The sequence below is a fragment of the Drosophila sechellia genome, chromosome 2L, assembly GCF_004382195.2.
Source record: "Drosophila sechellia strain sech25 chromosome 2L, ASM438219v1, whole genome shotgun sequence".
Lineage (NCBI taxonomy): Eukaryota > Metazoa > Arthropoda > Insecta > Diptera > Drosophilidae > Drosophila > Drosophila sechellia.
Genome location: NC_045949.1, coordinates 15,413,322 through 15,429,578, shown reverse-complemented (window position 1 = coordinate 15,429,578; position 16,257 = coordinate 15,413,322). Strand labels below are relative to the sequence as shown.

The following is a 16,257-nucleotide window of genomic DNA, read 5'->3' as shown; positions in this document are numbered from 1 at the left end:
ACAAAACCATATGCATGGCAATTTCAGAGTTCAGTCTTTCGCACAAAGTGTCATCAACTAATCAAGCATGGGTGGTTGGCCATGGGAGATGGGAAAAGGGGCGAACCTTTGTAGGACAGGAACCTTTGGACAGATGAAATGAAGATGAATCTTTTGTGGTCAGCAAAGGCATAAATTTCGTGAAGCGGGGGAGGCGCCACTTCAGCGGTGAAAAGTGAAAACATCATAATAAATAGGCTTATCAAATTGATAAAATGTTTAGCATTCTTGCCTTGATTTTGATTTAAATGCCAGGCCATAAATCAATAAATAAATGAATAAATATTACATCTATTGTTCACAGCGGTGGCAGCGATAATAAATAATATCCACCGAAGCAAACTCTTTCAGCGATTCCGCGCTGTCCATTAGCGCCGGGCATAAATAAACAACCATTGTCCGGCAGCTGAGCCATTAACTGGCATTGTTTAGTCGGGGAAATAATAATAATAAAATGGCCTAAGCTTGCTCTTTTCACTCGCACGTTGTTCCCCTTAACTGAAATTTTAATATATACTTGGCGCCTTTTTAATGCATTTTCTAAGATTTTACTTTGTAACGGCAGGAGCTGGATTTAATAAAAACTCGGATAAGTATAAAAGTAGCAAGGCGGGAAATAAGACACATTCACGCGCACAAGGGTTAAGTCAGAATTGGGAAAGAGTTGGGGGGAGTTGACCCATAATTTTGAATAATTTTGTTATTTATTTCTTCTTTTTCGGCCAAGACACAGCAGCCACAAAAGGAAAGCCAACCATTAAAGGAAACCCCTGGGATACAACGAAGGGAGCCCCTTTGATGGGCATTGCATTATATTTTCATTAAAACGCATAACATTTTATGGTCTTTTAGGGTGACTTAACTTTTAAGCAGTTTCCCATCTAATTAAAAGTCTTATTGTTATACAAGAGTTTATTTTTTTATATAAACATTAAAGATTTCATGAACAATAATAAAGACCACACGAAAAGCGTAATGCAAAATTTATGATGACGAAACAACAAATGAGGTCACGGCGTATACGTAATGCGAATGGAACAGAAAAACTACAACCGGAATAAGGGTAAATACCAAAAATGCCGTTTTATTGAAATTTATGGCTAAAGTTCTGCCCACTTTCCTCTTCTCGCTGCTTCGTGCAATCCACATATTTCAATTAGTTTCAATTTGGCTAAAAAGCCGCATGTACATATACATATACTAACATGCATTTCAATTGTAAAATCAATTTTTGATCGCCACAAATACGGGATAAATGGGTATTATTGTGTAGGCCCTTAAAAATTATAATAAAAACAATAATCGAATATAACGCATTCGCAGCGAATGGCCAACCCCTTATTGTTTATCCATCTAGAACCGAAAATATTTATATAGCGCACGTGTGAGTGTGTGTGTGTACGACTATGTGTATCTATGTCCCAGGCCAACATCCGTTGAGCATTCAACGACGGTCAGCTGCATTGGCCATTGAAACGGAAATGAGAACTCAACGCAGCGGAAATTTAATAACGACCAACAATTTAGCCATGGAACTGGGGAGTGGGAATGATGGGTGAATGCCAGAGGATCGTTCACACAGTCAGGACAAGAAGGACATATTTATGTGGCCATTTTGACTGACCGCATCCAGTATCCACCATCCAAACCAGCTGCGACCACGCCCTCCAATTGTTGTCCATTGACAAATGACCATTTCATATGTGAAATGGCAATTCAATTGATTTCTCTGCGCCAAACCGTTTGCAATTGAAATGAAAATAGTTCGAATATGTTTCAGCCATCGGCCGGCTGGCCATTTCTACAATTTTCCCAATCCCTCCACGACCAACCAGTAATGAGAAGTATTTCATAAAGCTCCAGACCCGGCCACATAAATTGCTCCGTGTTTGGGCGAGAAAAACTGACAACAAATTGTCAATAATATTGACTGTGGGGTGCGGAGAGACGTTGTAAGCCAGAATGGCAACTTTGTAATGAAATATATTGCCTAGAACAGTTCAAGTGTGTCAACGGGCATAATAATAAATTTTATAGTTTAATTTGAAGTGACGCACAACGATAAAATCGTTTCTTCTTTTTTTATGCTATTAAATAAGAAAATTGCACGGAATACAAAAATTACAAAATCAGACTGTTGATTAAATTTGATCATATTTAATTGAGCTGAAAAACAAAAGTTGAAAGTTAAAAAGTATTTAAATTATAAAATGAAAGTAGTAGAAATACTAAATTTACCAACTGAAACTCTCTTTGTTTCTACAGAGTATAAAAACCAAAAGAAATGTAGTCCACACATCAACACACATAATAAATTGCTCGTTTATCAACCAAAACGCATCGGAAGCAGGCAATTTCCTATGAAATTAATTTCCCTAATCATCAGTCGAGAAACTCGCAAGTCACCCGGTTAACTTTTTTGTGAAAAGCGAACGCATGTCAGGACCTTGCCAACCTTCTCCCGAGTGTCACTGCTTCCTGTCGTTCCAATCAAGTTTATTAAATGCCTTCTGCCTGGGCTCAATTATCTTCTTGACATTCTCCTCTTTTTTTTTTTGAGGGCGGCTGTGCTTTATAATTCATTCAGCTCAGTCGCTGATATGTGGAGGACTGGCTGAGATGACTGCCAGCTGTGTTTGTCAGATAACAAAAGAGCTCAAGACTGGGCCATCCTTTCGCCATTGTTCATTTCTTTGGCAGAGATCCGAGCGCAAAGATATTCGAATGCGGATTCTCCGAAAATTAAGTTATGCAGATGAGAGCTCTTAGAAAAGTGTTGGCTTAACTTGTTCGTAAAAATATGAAAAGTGAAGACCCAAATATGATTTAATTTTCGCAGAGCAATTACAATTCTTGCGAAGCCAAATCCCAACTCGTTCAGCGTTGGAAATTCCATTTGGCCAAAGCCTAAGCCAAAAAGTAAATTTTCCATTATTTTCTTTAATTTAAATGAACTCCCAGTCGCCTGGATTGTCCCTCCCATTCTACCATCCTGTTTCTGTTCACACGGGACCACAATATAAGGAACATTTGCATAACAAAAGGCTTTTCCAGTAGCTGCACAATGCAAACATTGCTAAGTCGATTCTTAATTTTCAATTAAAATCCAATTTATTTATAAAAGAAGCGTCTGATAAAAAAGTATGTCTCGCACTCTTTTCGCTAAGCGAATAATATCCTGAGAAAGGAGATAAACGTGATTGAGAATGCCATGGCTGACAAACTTCTATATTTTTAAATTGAAAGCTGTTCCAAAGACGTTATAAAGGCTGCCACTGAAATTTTATAAAAAACACGCGACATAGGAAATAATTCATAATAAAATAAATTTCACATACTAGCTAAAAAATGAAAACACATATTATATAATTTACAAATGTTTATTAAGCTACCAAGGTGACCACATATGCACATTTTACAAAAGGCAGTATTAAATAGGAAATATTGAAATATGAAAAATGGAATAACTTAAGTAATTTACTGTGATCTTTTCCTTTCCAGCTTCCTTCTAAACTCGAAATATTGTACTAGATCCAATCTATTATCCTTTTCCATATAATAGTGATCGGGATCTAATCTTTTGGCTAGGTCCCTTAATAAGTCCTCATCTGCTAGTTGAAGAGATAATAAAAAGTTAATCATTGCCGAATCAAATTGAGCTTGCAGCTCATTGATAACATCCGAGTAATTTTGACAGGTCAAACGAAACTGCAGCATTCGTTCCCTATAATAGGTGGAAAAAATGTTTTGTGGTTGTTCTTTGCGAACTCTAATCACATATTCCACTGTTATTTGACTTAGTCTTAGGAACTTTCGCTGCTTATTATCGAGTTGAAGTATGAGATCATAAAGTCGCTCCAGATATTTTCGTAGATTTTTCGATTGCAGGGATCCCAATATAATGGTTTTCAGATACTTTCTATTGGCAACCAGTAATTCGTCGACGGTAATTGCGTTCTTGCAAAACCACAAAAGTCTTGCGAATGCTGGCTCTAATAAATAGTCCAAAAAATACTCCCTTAGAACATTCATTAGGCGCATACAGGCGTTTATCAACTTGGAGAAACATTTGAGTGTGTCATTAAGGCCTTCAAAATATTTACATTCAATATGTTTTCGAAACAAGATCTGTTTCCGATGTACTCCTTCATTGAGCACATAGTTAACATAATGAAATCTCCACATTGAGGTGAAGATAACCTCGTACGCCTTGGAATCCTCGCCGAGTAGTGCTCTCCAATTGGTCGGTATCCTCCAACGGAGTATTAGCTTTGACCAACACCTGGATCCCTCGGACTCGCTCTTATCTATATAGATGTCCGGAACTGGTTTGTGCAACATTTTGTTTTTTATTTCGTTAAAGAGTTGTATATCGAAGCAACTTTCGGGTTCACCAAGGACGGACTCTAAAGCGTTAATGAATTCCATGGTAAAGTTAAGATCCGTAAGCATTATGTACTTATGGAGCTCAGAAAACAGGTACTCCGGATTGGTCTTAGTCATTCGAAGATTCTTTAGAACCTTGCTTGATATTTCCAAGTGCAGATTACGAACGAAATTGTAGAGTGGTTCCTGATCGCCATGCCGAATTAACTTATCGAATGTCTCTATCAACATACAACGAACTTCATTTCTAGGTACACAACTTTCAACGTTAATGCCCAAATACTTTTCTGAGTATTCCACAGTTTTGCCGACACTTATCAGAATTTCACTTAACTGAAGGTCAAAAATACCAGAGAAAGACTCTGTGATCTGGTAGCGTTTTTCCGAAAATTCATCTATCTTTAAATAATTAGTTTGTTCAATAAGAAACATATCGCGATTAGTAGTATAAGGGAGTCTACCATTCAAAAGCCATTTGTGAAGATTATATATGAATGGTTGAATTACCAATTTTAACCATTTGAGTAGTAAGTTCCTTTGATATCCGGTTCTTCGGCTTGATTCCTCATATAGGTAGACAACAATAGACTCTGCTTTCTGAACATTGTTAAACACCTCTAATAACCACTCAAAATTCCGTTGAAAATCTCGAGTTTTGCGATACAAGGTAAGCAGTGAGCTGGGATTCTTTTTCTGTACATCATAAAATTGGTGAAAATTAAGTAGATACTTTTGTAGACATTTTCTAAGGGCAACAGCAGTATCGCCCTGTTCGGCAAGCCTCACTTGATGTTCCTTCAGCTCGCGATAAAAGTATCCCAAGTGACCAAAGGCCAACAACAGATATGACTCACTTATGCTTTCCTGATGATGAGGTGAACGCAATAGTAGTCTGCCTGTTAATGATGACAACTTCAAATGGGGCGATCCATAGCCCATCATACCGTGGAGAGCATCGGTGAATAGAGACTCTGCAGATAAGTCCTGATCACCTTTATCCCTTGACTGCCAGCGCAAGGATTCATAAGCCGCCCTTTCCTTTTTAGTGAGAAACTGTTCCAACTGGACTACACCCACAATAGTTATCAAATCGGAGTAGCTCGTATTCTTAGGCGCTTGTCTTATGATACATTTTAGAACACGACTTAGCCGAGGTTGTAGCGATGTGGTTATTACATCACAGTCTGCGCAAAATTTTTTTTGTCCCGTGACCTCGACAAATTGATCCAGTTGTTCATAAAAATCCGGAGCATTCGGATCATCAGGTGACCACCCGTATGCAGGGTTCGACTTAAAGGACTTAATTATAGCGCGTGGGGCGGCAATAATATAACGTTTATGGTGCCATTTGGATCTGGATTTGATCTCTAAATTACTCAAATCGTTTCTCTCAGCCACTTTGCATTTTTTCTTGCTTATACACAAACCTTCAGCAAAGTATTTATCCATCACCTCTGAATAGTTTACCTTTACATTACAACTCTTACATAAATAAAGGATTTGATTACTGTTCCTACTTAACGACGGTCTTTCAGAGCATTCGCTTAATTCTGAAGTTTCCGACGTGTGTCTTACATATTTTTGGAACTGTTTTCCAAGTATAGCATCAGAAGGATTTTTTTGAGTCCATTCAGATATAAAAGTATCAACATTCCTTGAAGGACTTAAATTAACCATACTTTCGCCCGACAAATCAAGCAAAGTACATTCATCTGTTGTATAATCTAAGTCCTGGTTATGCTGGTTACTGAAATATTCTTTAAATTTTCGGTTCTTTAAAATGGCAGGAACACTTCTTAAGGTTATTTCCGACAAAGATTTATCCACTTCATTCAAAATGTTTATCTTGACATCACTAACCGTTTTCGAAATTTGGCCTAATATCGGTGAAAGTTCGTCTTGATCATCGGGTGGGTGACCTGGAGTTGGCATTGGACTTATATCACAGATTCCCTCGGAGATGTTAATGTTTAAATCTTCGTTCGAAGCTTCACAAAGACTTTCAACTAACATAGGGGTATCAATTTCAACTTCTTCGTCTATAATAGTATTATTTAACGCTGAAACATTGGACAAGACCTCATCCATAGTCTTTAAAACTTGAAGCTTTACAAGATTACTCCTTTGGCTAATTTGACTTAATGTTGGTGAAATCACTTTTTCGTCAACGAATTCCATTAATTCTCCTGGGTTAATTCTTCTTCTTAATTCCGTATTCTCATCAATTCTTAATGACAATGGGCTTAAATCTTCGGATTTTTGCACCCCACCTCCACAAAGCCTTTGTTCGCTGTGATTATCCTTACAAATACAAATACAGGTCGGTGAAATCTTTTCCTGATTATCTAGATCAAAACCATCTCCGCAAGAATCAACGCATAACTTATAAGTCGATAAACTTAAATCTTTAAGATCTTCAAGTTGATCGGCAATATCATCATTAATGCTGTTTCTAACGTATTGCTCAAGTTCTATAAACGACTGTGTGCTTTCGCTGATTGAAAGTTCAATTATTTTCTTACTACCCTCTTCAGCAAAAAATTGTTCTGACTTTTCTGGTGATGTCTTCAAATCCAACGCATTTTTAGCCAAACTGCAGTCCTTGCAGATATCATTGTTATCTCTAGGTGAATTTGTGTCGTCTGGATCATCATCACATTTGACCATTTTCTTATTCAATCGAGCTGTTTGATTTCTTACAATAAACTTCGGCGATGACTTATTCAGCTTTCTTCTCGGACTTGCATTTGGTAAAGACTTACACGATTTATTTTGTGGGGCCGAATTATTGTGTCTAGAACGTTTTTCTGAATGTTGTAATCGAAGCTCATCTGTAAATCTGGAATTTCGGCCGAAGTTTTTCATCTCGCTTTTAGCAATTTCTCTGGACGAGTTACTCAATAGTATGTCAGAAGATTTCTTAAAGGTCACTTCCAGAGACTTGTCGACTTCTTTCAAAATATTTACCTTAACATCACTTACCGCTTGTCTTAGTTGACTCAAAGTCTGATCCTCCAGCTTTGGCGATTTCAGATCGATTTCCTGTAAGGTGCTTTTTCCATCGTTATCCATTTCTACTGGTTCACTTGATGCATCGATTTTTATTTTATTACATTGGTTTTCCGAATATTTACCAGTTCCATTTTTGAGAGCATCGAAGGGTGACTTACGAGAATTATTTCTTATAGGAATTTTAGAAGCTCCTTTATATGAACTTTTCATCGAACAAGAAGCAGTTGTATTATAGGGAAGAGGTTGAGTACTTCTATTGGAATCATACTGGTTGAAATCCGAATTTATGGAGGTACGAGGTTCTGGTTTTTCTGGTTTATTTATTTTACTAAGATCATCAGCGAAAGCACTATAAGTTTCGTTTTTAGGATCATTTAGAGCATCAGCTTCATCAAAAATTAACGAATTAATATTCGTGTCTTCCACACCATTCGATACCTCTACTTTTTCAGGCAATTTATCATTCATTTCTTCTGTGCCATCATAAATTCCTTTCATCAGAATAACCTCATAGTTGAAAGAAATACCATTATCAATTCTGATGCCCATAGGGCAGGTCATTATTCCAGCATAACTTTCCATTAATCTATTACCTTCAACATGTACATCGATTAAAGAAATGTTAGCCAAATAGTCATCTGAAGAATTGGAAATATTATTTTCATGAACATTTGACGAGATCGTTTCCATTTTCAAATCGGTTTTTGAATCCTTCGGTTCTGCGGAAATATCATTTAGTTCAGATAACATAGCGATGCCATTATCAATTCTGATGCCCATTGAGCAGGTAAATATTTTAGCATTACTTTCGATTAAACTATAACCTTCAAAGTGTAGATCGATTAAAGAAATGTTAGCCAAATAGTCGTCTGAAAGAATAGAAATATTATTTTCATGAACATTTGACGAGATCGTTTCCATTTTCAAATCAGTTTTTGAATTCTTTGGTTCTGCGGAGATAACTTTCAGTTCAGATAAAATAGCGATACCATAATCAATTTTGATGCCCATTGGGCAGGTAATTATTTCTGCATAACTATTCATTAAACTATAACCTTCAACATAAACTATTTCAGTATGAACTTGGCATAACTCCTCTTTTTTATCTTGATAACATATTTCCTTATTTAAGTCCAAAATCATTGGTAAGCCATGTGTATTAGTTTCATTTCGGAATATTTTCGATTCCAAATACATATCAATTTTCGAGTCGGAACATATTTCTTTGGCTTCTGAACTTCGATTAATTGGTTCCCGTATTCTTTGATCCTGGCCATGTATACTATCGGTTACTTCCATGGGAGAAGTTAGCGATTCTTGGGGCGCCTTATTCGAATCGAATAGATCATAGAAAAGTTTAAGGAACTCGCATCGTTTTATCTCATCCGGCTCCTTGTCTGCCAGTTCGTTATAGAGACGCATAAACAAATTCCCTCGGGTATCATGAAGAGCTCTTTCCTCAGGATCCATTCCTTGTTCCATTTGTTCGAATTTTATCCGAAAATCATTGAGGAGTTCCAAATCAAAGGAACATTTTAAGGTCGTATTGCTTGCGGCTATATAATTTAACGATTTTTCCACATCGTGAGTAAAGTTACCTAGACTAACACTCAATTCTAAGATTCCCATATGTAGATCATAAGCCTCGCTATTGCCATCCTCTCCAGGTGGTTGGCTAAAATACTCAGCCATTTCTTTATCTAGTTCAATTTTAAATGTCTGCGTCTCCATTTTTAATAACCGATATCAGTTAGTCTAAGGAACATCGTTAGCATCGCGCTTTGAACAATAGTAACATTAATAAAAGATATCTTACCGCTAACAGGATATCGAATTTTGGCGCATTTTTTTTTAAATTTTTTACTAAATTCCGAAACTTGATAAATATCTTAGTAACAAGATTGTCAGTGCTACATGTGTGTGTGTAATCAAGCAAATGAGATTTTAGTTTCCGCCTTGTTTTATATTCCTAGTTCCGCAGCGCCATCCACAATAATTAACCCATAAATCTGTCACAAGATTGTCGACAAGTACAAAAACTAAACCAAGCCATTCAGCAAAAATTGCGATGCCTGTGCACCTTTTTCAGTTTCTGCCGGAATAGAAGCAATCACAACCCTTTGCAACCTTTCGCAACTCCCTGCCAACTTTTCATTCATTACATAGCTCTCAACGCGCCGCGAATCTCGAGTTCATGCGGGGGGATGGAGTGTTGGAGGTGCTGGAAATGTATGACGCTACTTTTAACCTCAGACCGTAAAAAGTTTCTGGGCTGCAGCAAAGGAAACTATGCAAAGATAAGTGAAAAAGATTATATATGCATTGTACTAAAATTTACCGCCGACATGAGTGAAGCAGTTGAGCGAGTTAGCGTGGAGAACAGCTCCCGAATTTTCTTCCACAAAATGGCACGAAATTTACGTGCAGGCAAGTCAAACGTAACGCAACCGGAACCGGAAAGAGCCATTTAAAAAGGCGGAGCACGGAAAAAAAAACTGTGTGCCTGAAAGAACTCGCTCCGTTTTTTTGGCAACAGGCCGTTCTCATCCTGGCCGGAATTTCAAATGACAAAGGCAACAGGCTTTCGGGTCAGACGAAGAACATTTATTTTGCATATTCGTGTGAGGAAAATTGGTTGTTGAGCCAGACAGCAGTCTCTTTTATAAAGTGATTTTCTGAAAAATGCAAGAACTGTTGCTTCTCTAAATGATATTTATGTATGTATATCTATGTATTGTATATGATTGAGAATGAGCTTGGCTATGGGATATGGGATAAAATGTAAGTTTCAACTAGAGTTCCCTAATGATGGTAAGGTATGAGTATATCCTTATATTGCACATTTATTTGTAGATTAATATAGTAGACTAGATTCATTAAATAGACAGAAAGATACATTTCCGACCATAAAACGTATACGTATTTTGGCTCAAGGTCATAAGCCGCCGGTAGGTGGCGCTCATAACCAAACTTGAGAACAGTCTATTAGCTGCTTGCATATCTCCATCTCCACCATTCCTTCATGTAACTCACGGATATTTTATAGTCGAGACCTTTTTAATTGTTTATGCAATATTTCGTTTTCATATTTGGATTCCTACCATATTTGTTAAGATCTTCTCCGCATCAGTGACCTACTTATGATACACCAAGGCTAAACATTCCTGTTCCCGGAACCAAACACTACTCCATTACATCGCTCTTCCACTCTTTGTCCTTTGCAGGATTGGCTCTATTCTCCCAGGCGACAAATTCAATGGACAGTGCACAATAGAAATGGGCTGGCTAACAAACCCAACTTGTCCGCCTGTGAACTATAACCAGGGACTCATTTATGTTGTAGTTACCGATTCATGTGCATGTTGAACAAACGACTTCACTGAACAATGCAAATAATTGTCAAACTTAGCTGGGCACAAAGAAAGTCGGCTATAGACGAAGCTGCAAAAAAACTAAAGCCAACCCCTTGCAATGAAAGGAAGCATATGATTTTTATAGCTCTGCCAGCAGGCATTGTGTGCAGTTGTGCGAAAACACTGAAAAGAAAGAAGTATAGAAATTAAATCATAATTTTTGTAAAAGGTTTATATCCAACTGCTTAATATATTATTATACTAAAATAGCCCAATATTTCGAAGTAATAGATAGATAGGCACTATTTCCAATTATAAATATAAACTTTAGAACGTGTTTGAATCATACTGTATATTTCTCAGCGTGCAATTCTTTATACTGCAGGGGGGTCTAGAAGAAAGCTTCACTGATTGTCTCAGGGAATCCGAAATTGCGGAGGTAAAATCGGATGGAAGGCATTCAAACGTGCTAAGCGGCGCTTTAATCGCGCACAAACACGGATTGGGAGTGGGAAATGTGCAGGACAAATCGACAAGTGCCACGAGTAGAATCCAGACAGAGGATCCTGCGACAGCGAGTAATAACAAAAAAAAAAAAAGGTGCACATTGTTAGCCCTTCGTCCCCTGTCATTGGCTTTTCACATTTCAATGAGCCCGGGCCGCCAGCTGGAGTCACTGCCTCCATTTCGACGAACAATGAAAGTCAATAAATTTGATTTGACATTTCCTTAAGAGACGCCCCACAGTTTTTTGCGCTGATTTGGCACATTCTCGCCCGCATTGTTTGTCGCCGAGCTGCAATTGTAATTTTATTATTATGCCTGACAAAACGTCACACATTCTGTTTTTTAATGATCTGGGCGTTTTGAGAGCCATGTTTTTATCAATTGGTACACGAGGATGAGACTCCATGTTCTTCGTGTCTTTACTTTGCCGTCCTTTCAGTCGAGTGCTTTAATATCCCAGTTGAATTTTATAACTTCGATAATGTCTTGGTTTGAAAGTGAGCAGTATAAAAGGACTAAAACCGATTCTAAAAAATATTATTACATCTATTTACACACCTTTAGCATGGATTTTAGAAACCGTGAATTATAGCAATCATTAGATTGGTTTTGCATACATATACCACATGAGATTTGTGCTCCTCGAAGCCAAGTAATATAGAACTGCACACCACACAAAATTAATCATCAATTTCTGAATTCGGCCGGTGTGCGAATCGAAATTTATGCACTGCAGCAAGTTTGCGATAATTGAGGCTGGAAACTGCAATTGCTGCATTAGCCGGCCAGGAAATTAATTTACAGCTACTACCAAGTTTTGATTGCCAAACATCGCCGGATATCTGCGTCGGCTAAGACTCCGGTTTAGTTTACATTTACCGAGCGCACGTGGAATGCGCTTAAAGAATCAAAACACGGACTTACAGTCTTAATACTAATTAAAATCATGAACGAGCAAAAGGGACAAAGGGTCGAGCAATTACGTGCCACACTTAAAGCGTCATTTTATGGCAGACATTGAGAGCCAACCCATATCCGATGTTTATGACATAAGCTGCTGCTTAAGTGCAACGCATCCTCAAGGACCCTAATCCTTGTCGGAGATCCACATCCACATCCAAGCAATGGCAATGACAATGGCCCGGCACATACAAAATTTAAAACCTTCTCCGTCTGTCGCTTGTAATTACATTGTAATTGCAACTGGTTGTCATCTTTCGCATCCTCTTCTGTGCCACTGCAGGTTGCAATTTAATGCTTATTACATTTTGGCATTATATGGCTATGTTTGCCAACCAAACTGACTTGGCATTTGACACTCTTAAAGTGTAAAACAAATGCATAAAAAGCACATGTGTTCTTATTAGCATGGGGATAGCCCTTAAGGATATTCAAGCATTGTATTGTGTCACCTTGACAAACTGCCTTTAATGTTTGGCTTATTTTGAATTATAATAGCACCAGCATTGGGTATTAGTAGACCTAAGGACATTATGCTTCAATACAACTTAAGCATTTCGGCTTACGGCAAATTGTATTAAATTAAATTGCAATTTACTCAAGAGCCTTGCAATTCGCATTTCGAATGCATGACACGCACACGAACACGAATTTGAAGTTTGTTTTGTTTTGTGGCCAAGTGAGTTATTATGACGTTGTTTGGCATTCGAGTGCGGCCTAAATATGTGAAAATTGTGTGCTCATTTGTCGTTAATTGAATGCGTATATATTAAAATATCAGGGACTTCGTGTCCAGATGTCGATTAAATTGGCTTTGCCGGGCGTCAATTATTGAAATCTATGTGGCGAAAATGCGTAAATGTTGAAAAGTTTTACAATTCCAAGGGCCGATTCGTGCGCCACCCACCTTAGATTAAAATTCCCTGTGCGACGCATTTCTTTGGCCACGCAGCAAATTAAAAAATTGTGCAACAATTGAAAGCACTCAAAAAGCAGGGAGCATCAGCAGAAAAAAGCTGAGAAATTGTCAAGAAAATGAAGCGATGTTCATGCCACTTACAGAACGCTGGACTAGTGCAGCCAAGACAACGACCGAAGTACGACGGGAAATTAGAAAAGGAAACCAAAAGATACGTATCTCAAGTGATTTGACCATGGGATACCCAGCATTCGAAGCTTATCTAGACATTTTCATAGTAAATGCAGGAATTATATCAAGAAACAAGTAACTAGGACTACTCGTCAACTCGTTAAAATATGCACGAGCGAATTCTTCAGCATCTTAAATATAAGAAACGAGTGACTAGGACTACTCGTCAACTCGTTAAAAAGAACGAGTAAAATATGATCGCGCGAATTCTTCATCTGCATCTTAAATATAAGAAGTTTATTCTGTTCAGACTTAAAATATATTCTGTGAATAAAGTTATTAAACATTGGTAAATGAGTAAATACCCCTTTAGCCGCCTAATACAGGGCATTGTAGAGCGAAAAATTGGAATAGAAAGCCAGCGAGCAAATGCCAAGGAATACAATGAGATGAGCAAGCTGTTCAGGCTGGATGAAAGGACGAGGACCTACAAGGTGCCAGAAGAGGGGAGGGATGGGGGTGTGGGACAAGTTGGAAAGGACTCCCAACCGGATCGGTGTCGGTGGCACGTGCAACACTTGCCACAGTAATTGATAGCACGCTAGAGTGATTCGTAGTGCAATTCAAGGCAGCTTTTGCCTTTTTGCACCGCTGCACGACAAATTTATTTGTTATATGTATTTTCATTTTACTTATTTTCATTGTTGTTTGTGTGAGATTAGAGCCAGGAGTGTCTGCTTAAAGAGGCAAGCGACTCTTGGGAAACCCTTAGAATAGAACTCGCTAGTTTTAGAGAACTTATGACTCCGCTACCCTGGAGTGTATTTATCGTTAGATAATCACAGTAGGGAAATATTTCTTGACCGATGATGATGGTGATGACGAGACACTGATTACGATCAGCTCCATTGTTGTGTGCACAATCAAATGCGCATGAATAATTCCCTCGGCAAGCAAAGCCGCTATGAATTACACACACTTACGCCCACATTCCGCTGCCAGCAACCTAGTACTTTGGCTTTTGGTATGCTTTTTCCTCATTTTTTTATGACTGCATGCTGGCTGAGATGGAGGAAAGCTGGTTGTGATTTACCGTCAACATCTTGGCAATGGAAATCATCAGAGGACTACGAAGACTGAAAGAAATAATTCCACCAAAAGGGATTCCAAAGGATCTAAAGGAATTTATAGAGAAATGGGTACAAATTTTAAATAAAATCAGAAGAGTATTATAATCACCTATCTCTATTTACCTTCGCTATTTAAAATATATTAAAGCATACTTTTAGACACCTATGGTAATAATAATATTAAATTAGCTCATTTATATATATTATTTTTATATTATATGTTTAATATTTTACAGAGATTCTCAGTGTAAATGGCAAGCCATTGTCTTTGCGTTCAGAGTGCACAAATCTATTTTAATATTTTCTTATTTGCCACTGACATTTAGCAAAAAATCACATAAATTGCTGCACACAGCCTTTTCGCCTCCAAATTGGGGAAGGAGGTGATTCGGGTGGTGGGGGGGAGGTGTCCTGCGGGTGGAAAATGTCGACTACCTTGGGAGTTTCTTGGTTAAGTTTTCCCAGGGAGTGCGACGCAACTAAAAAGATTTTTTCTTCTACTATTATTCCCACGTACTTAAATTTCCTTTTTTTTCGTCCTGTCAGAGCTCCACATTCTCACACACACACACACTAGCACAATCGCAGGGATATAACAACGACGATGACGTCGACGGAGAGATATGCAGAGATATAAAGCAATTTTCTACGTAAATACTTTGTAATGGATTTAGTAAGTAGTAAAGTATGACGCGCTTGCCATCTAGAGCATGTCGGCATATATCCGTATTTGTATGTGTGCGTGTGTGTGTTGCCAAGGCTCTGGCAGTGTCTGTGTGTGTGTGTTAGCCATGTTTGATATTGTAAATCTCAGCATATATATTTTTGCGCATCATATAATTGATGAAAAAGTATTACAGCGATTTTCAACGGCATTTTGTTGTTGCATACTTATATGCGCAGACAGTAATGCCTTCGTGTGCGCCTTTCACATAGCCTTAGTAAATGGAGCGTGGTGAGTGAATTATATTTAATGCTTTGTGTAATTTAAATACAATAAAACGCCGTACATCTTTTTTATATATATTATTTTTTTATCTGACAGCCAGAAATAAGTACAAAGTATGCAAAAACACACACACAGAGAGACAGAGCCAGACAAATAATAATAATTTTACATACTTTGGCAGACATATAACGCAATCGTAAAATGTATTATACTCATGAGTTTCCACACAGTTGAGTGTGCTGGGCCAAAGAATATGTCATAATTTTTAAGTGCCGTGTACAAGCTTTGCGATGGTTGGCAAGTAAGTGATAAACAACATCAAAGAAATACACTTTTGATAACTTAAGCGGATTAAATGAATTCAACGATCCTTGATCTGTCCGATATCATTAGATACTATTTCAAAACGACTTACTTAATTATTAATCTGTCCTTCAAATTTAGGCCAAAAAGAAGTGAAAATTAGTAACTATGTTGCAAGTAATTTGTACGTTGAATTCTTTTCAGTATTTTCCCCATTTAATTGGAGGTTGAAATAACAAGCCCCACAACAATTGTCTAGCTAACACTCACAATGAGCACTCTCGATTGTGGATTGGGCGGTATAGAAAAACAGTTCCAATATGACGCCACCGACATGTTGTCACAAGGAGGTCAGCCACAGGGTAATTTAAATGAAATGAACAACAAATGCACTCGCAGTCGTAAAAGGAAAACAAAGCCATATCCACTCCGCCACATGCGACATGTGCCGCAAATGTTGGCCAAAATAAATAGCTGCTGTGAATTCCATCGAGGAGCGTGTATATATTACTATAGGAAACCAGTGGG

The 16,257-nt window shown here is 37.9% G+C and overlaps 1 protein-coding gene across 1 annotated transcript; it reads right to left on the bottom strand.

The window, feature by feature from the left end:
* Positions 1–3,405: 3,405 nt before the first annotated feature.
* LOC6611397 lies at positions 3,406–9,356 on the bottom strand. Its single transcript, XM_002035905.2, has 2 exons — positions 9,254–9,356; positions 3,406–9,192 (listed from the first exon to the last, which is right to left on the bottom strand). Exon 2 carries the CDS (start codon positions 9,166–9,168, stop codon positions 3,517–3,519), a length of 5,652 nt encoding a protein of 1,883 aa, XP_002035941.1. The 5' UTR covers positions 9,169–9,192; positions 9,254–9,356; the 3' UTR covers positions 3,406–3,516.
* Positions 9,357–16,257: the final 6,901 nt, after the last annotated feature.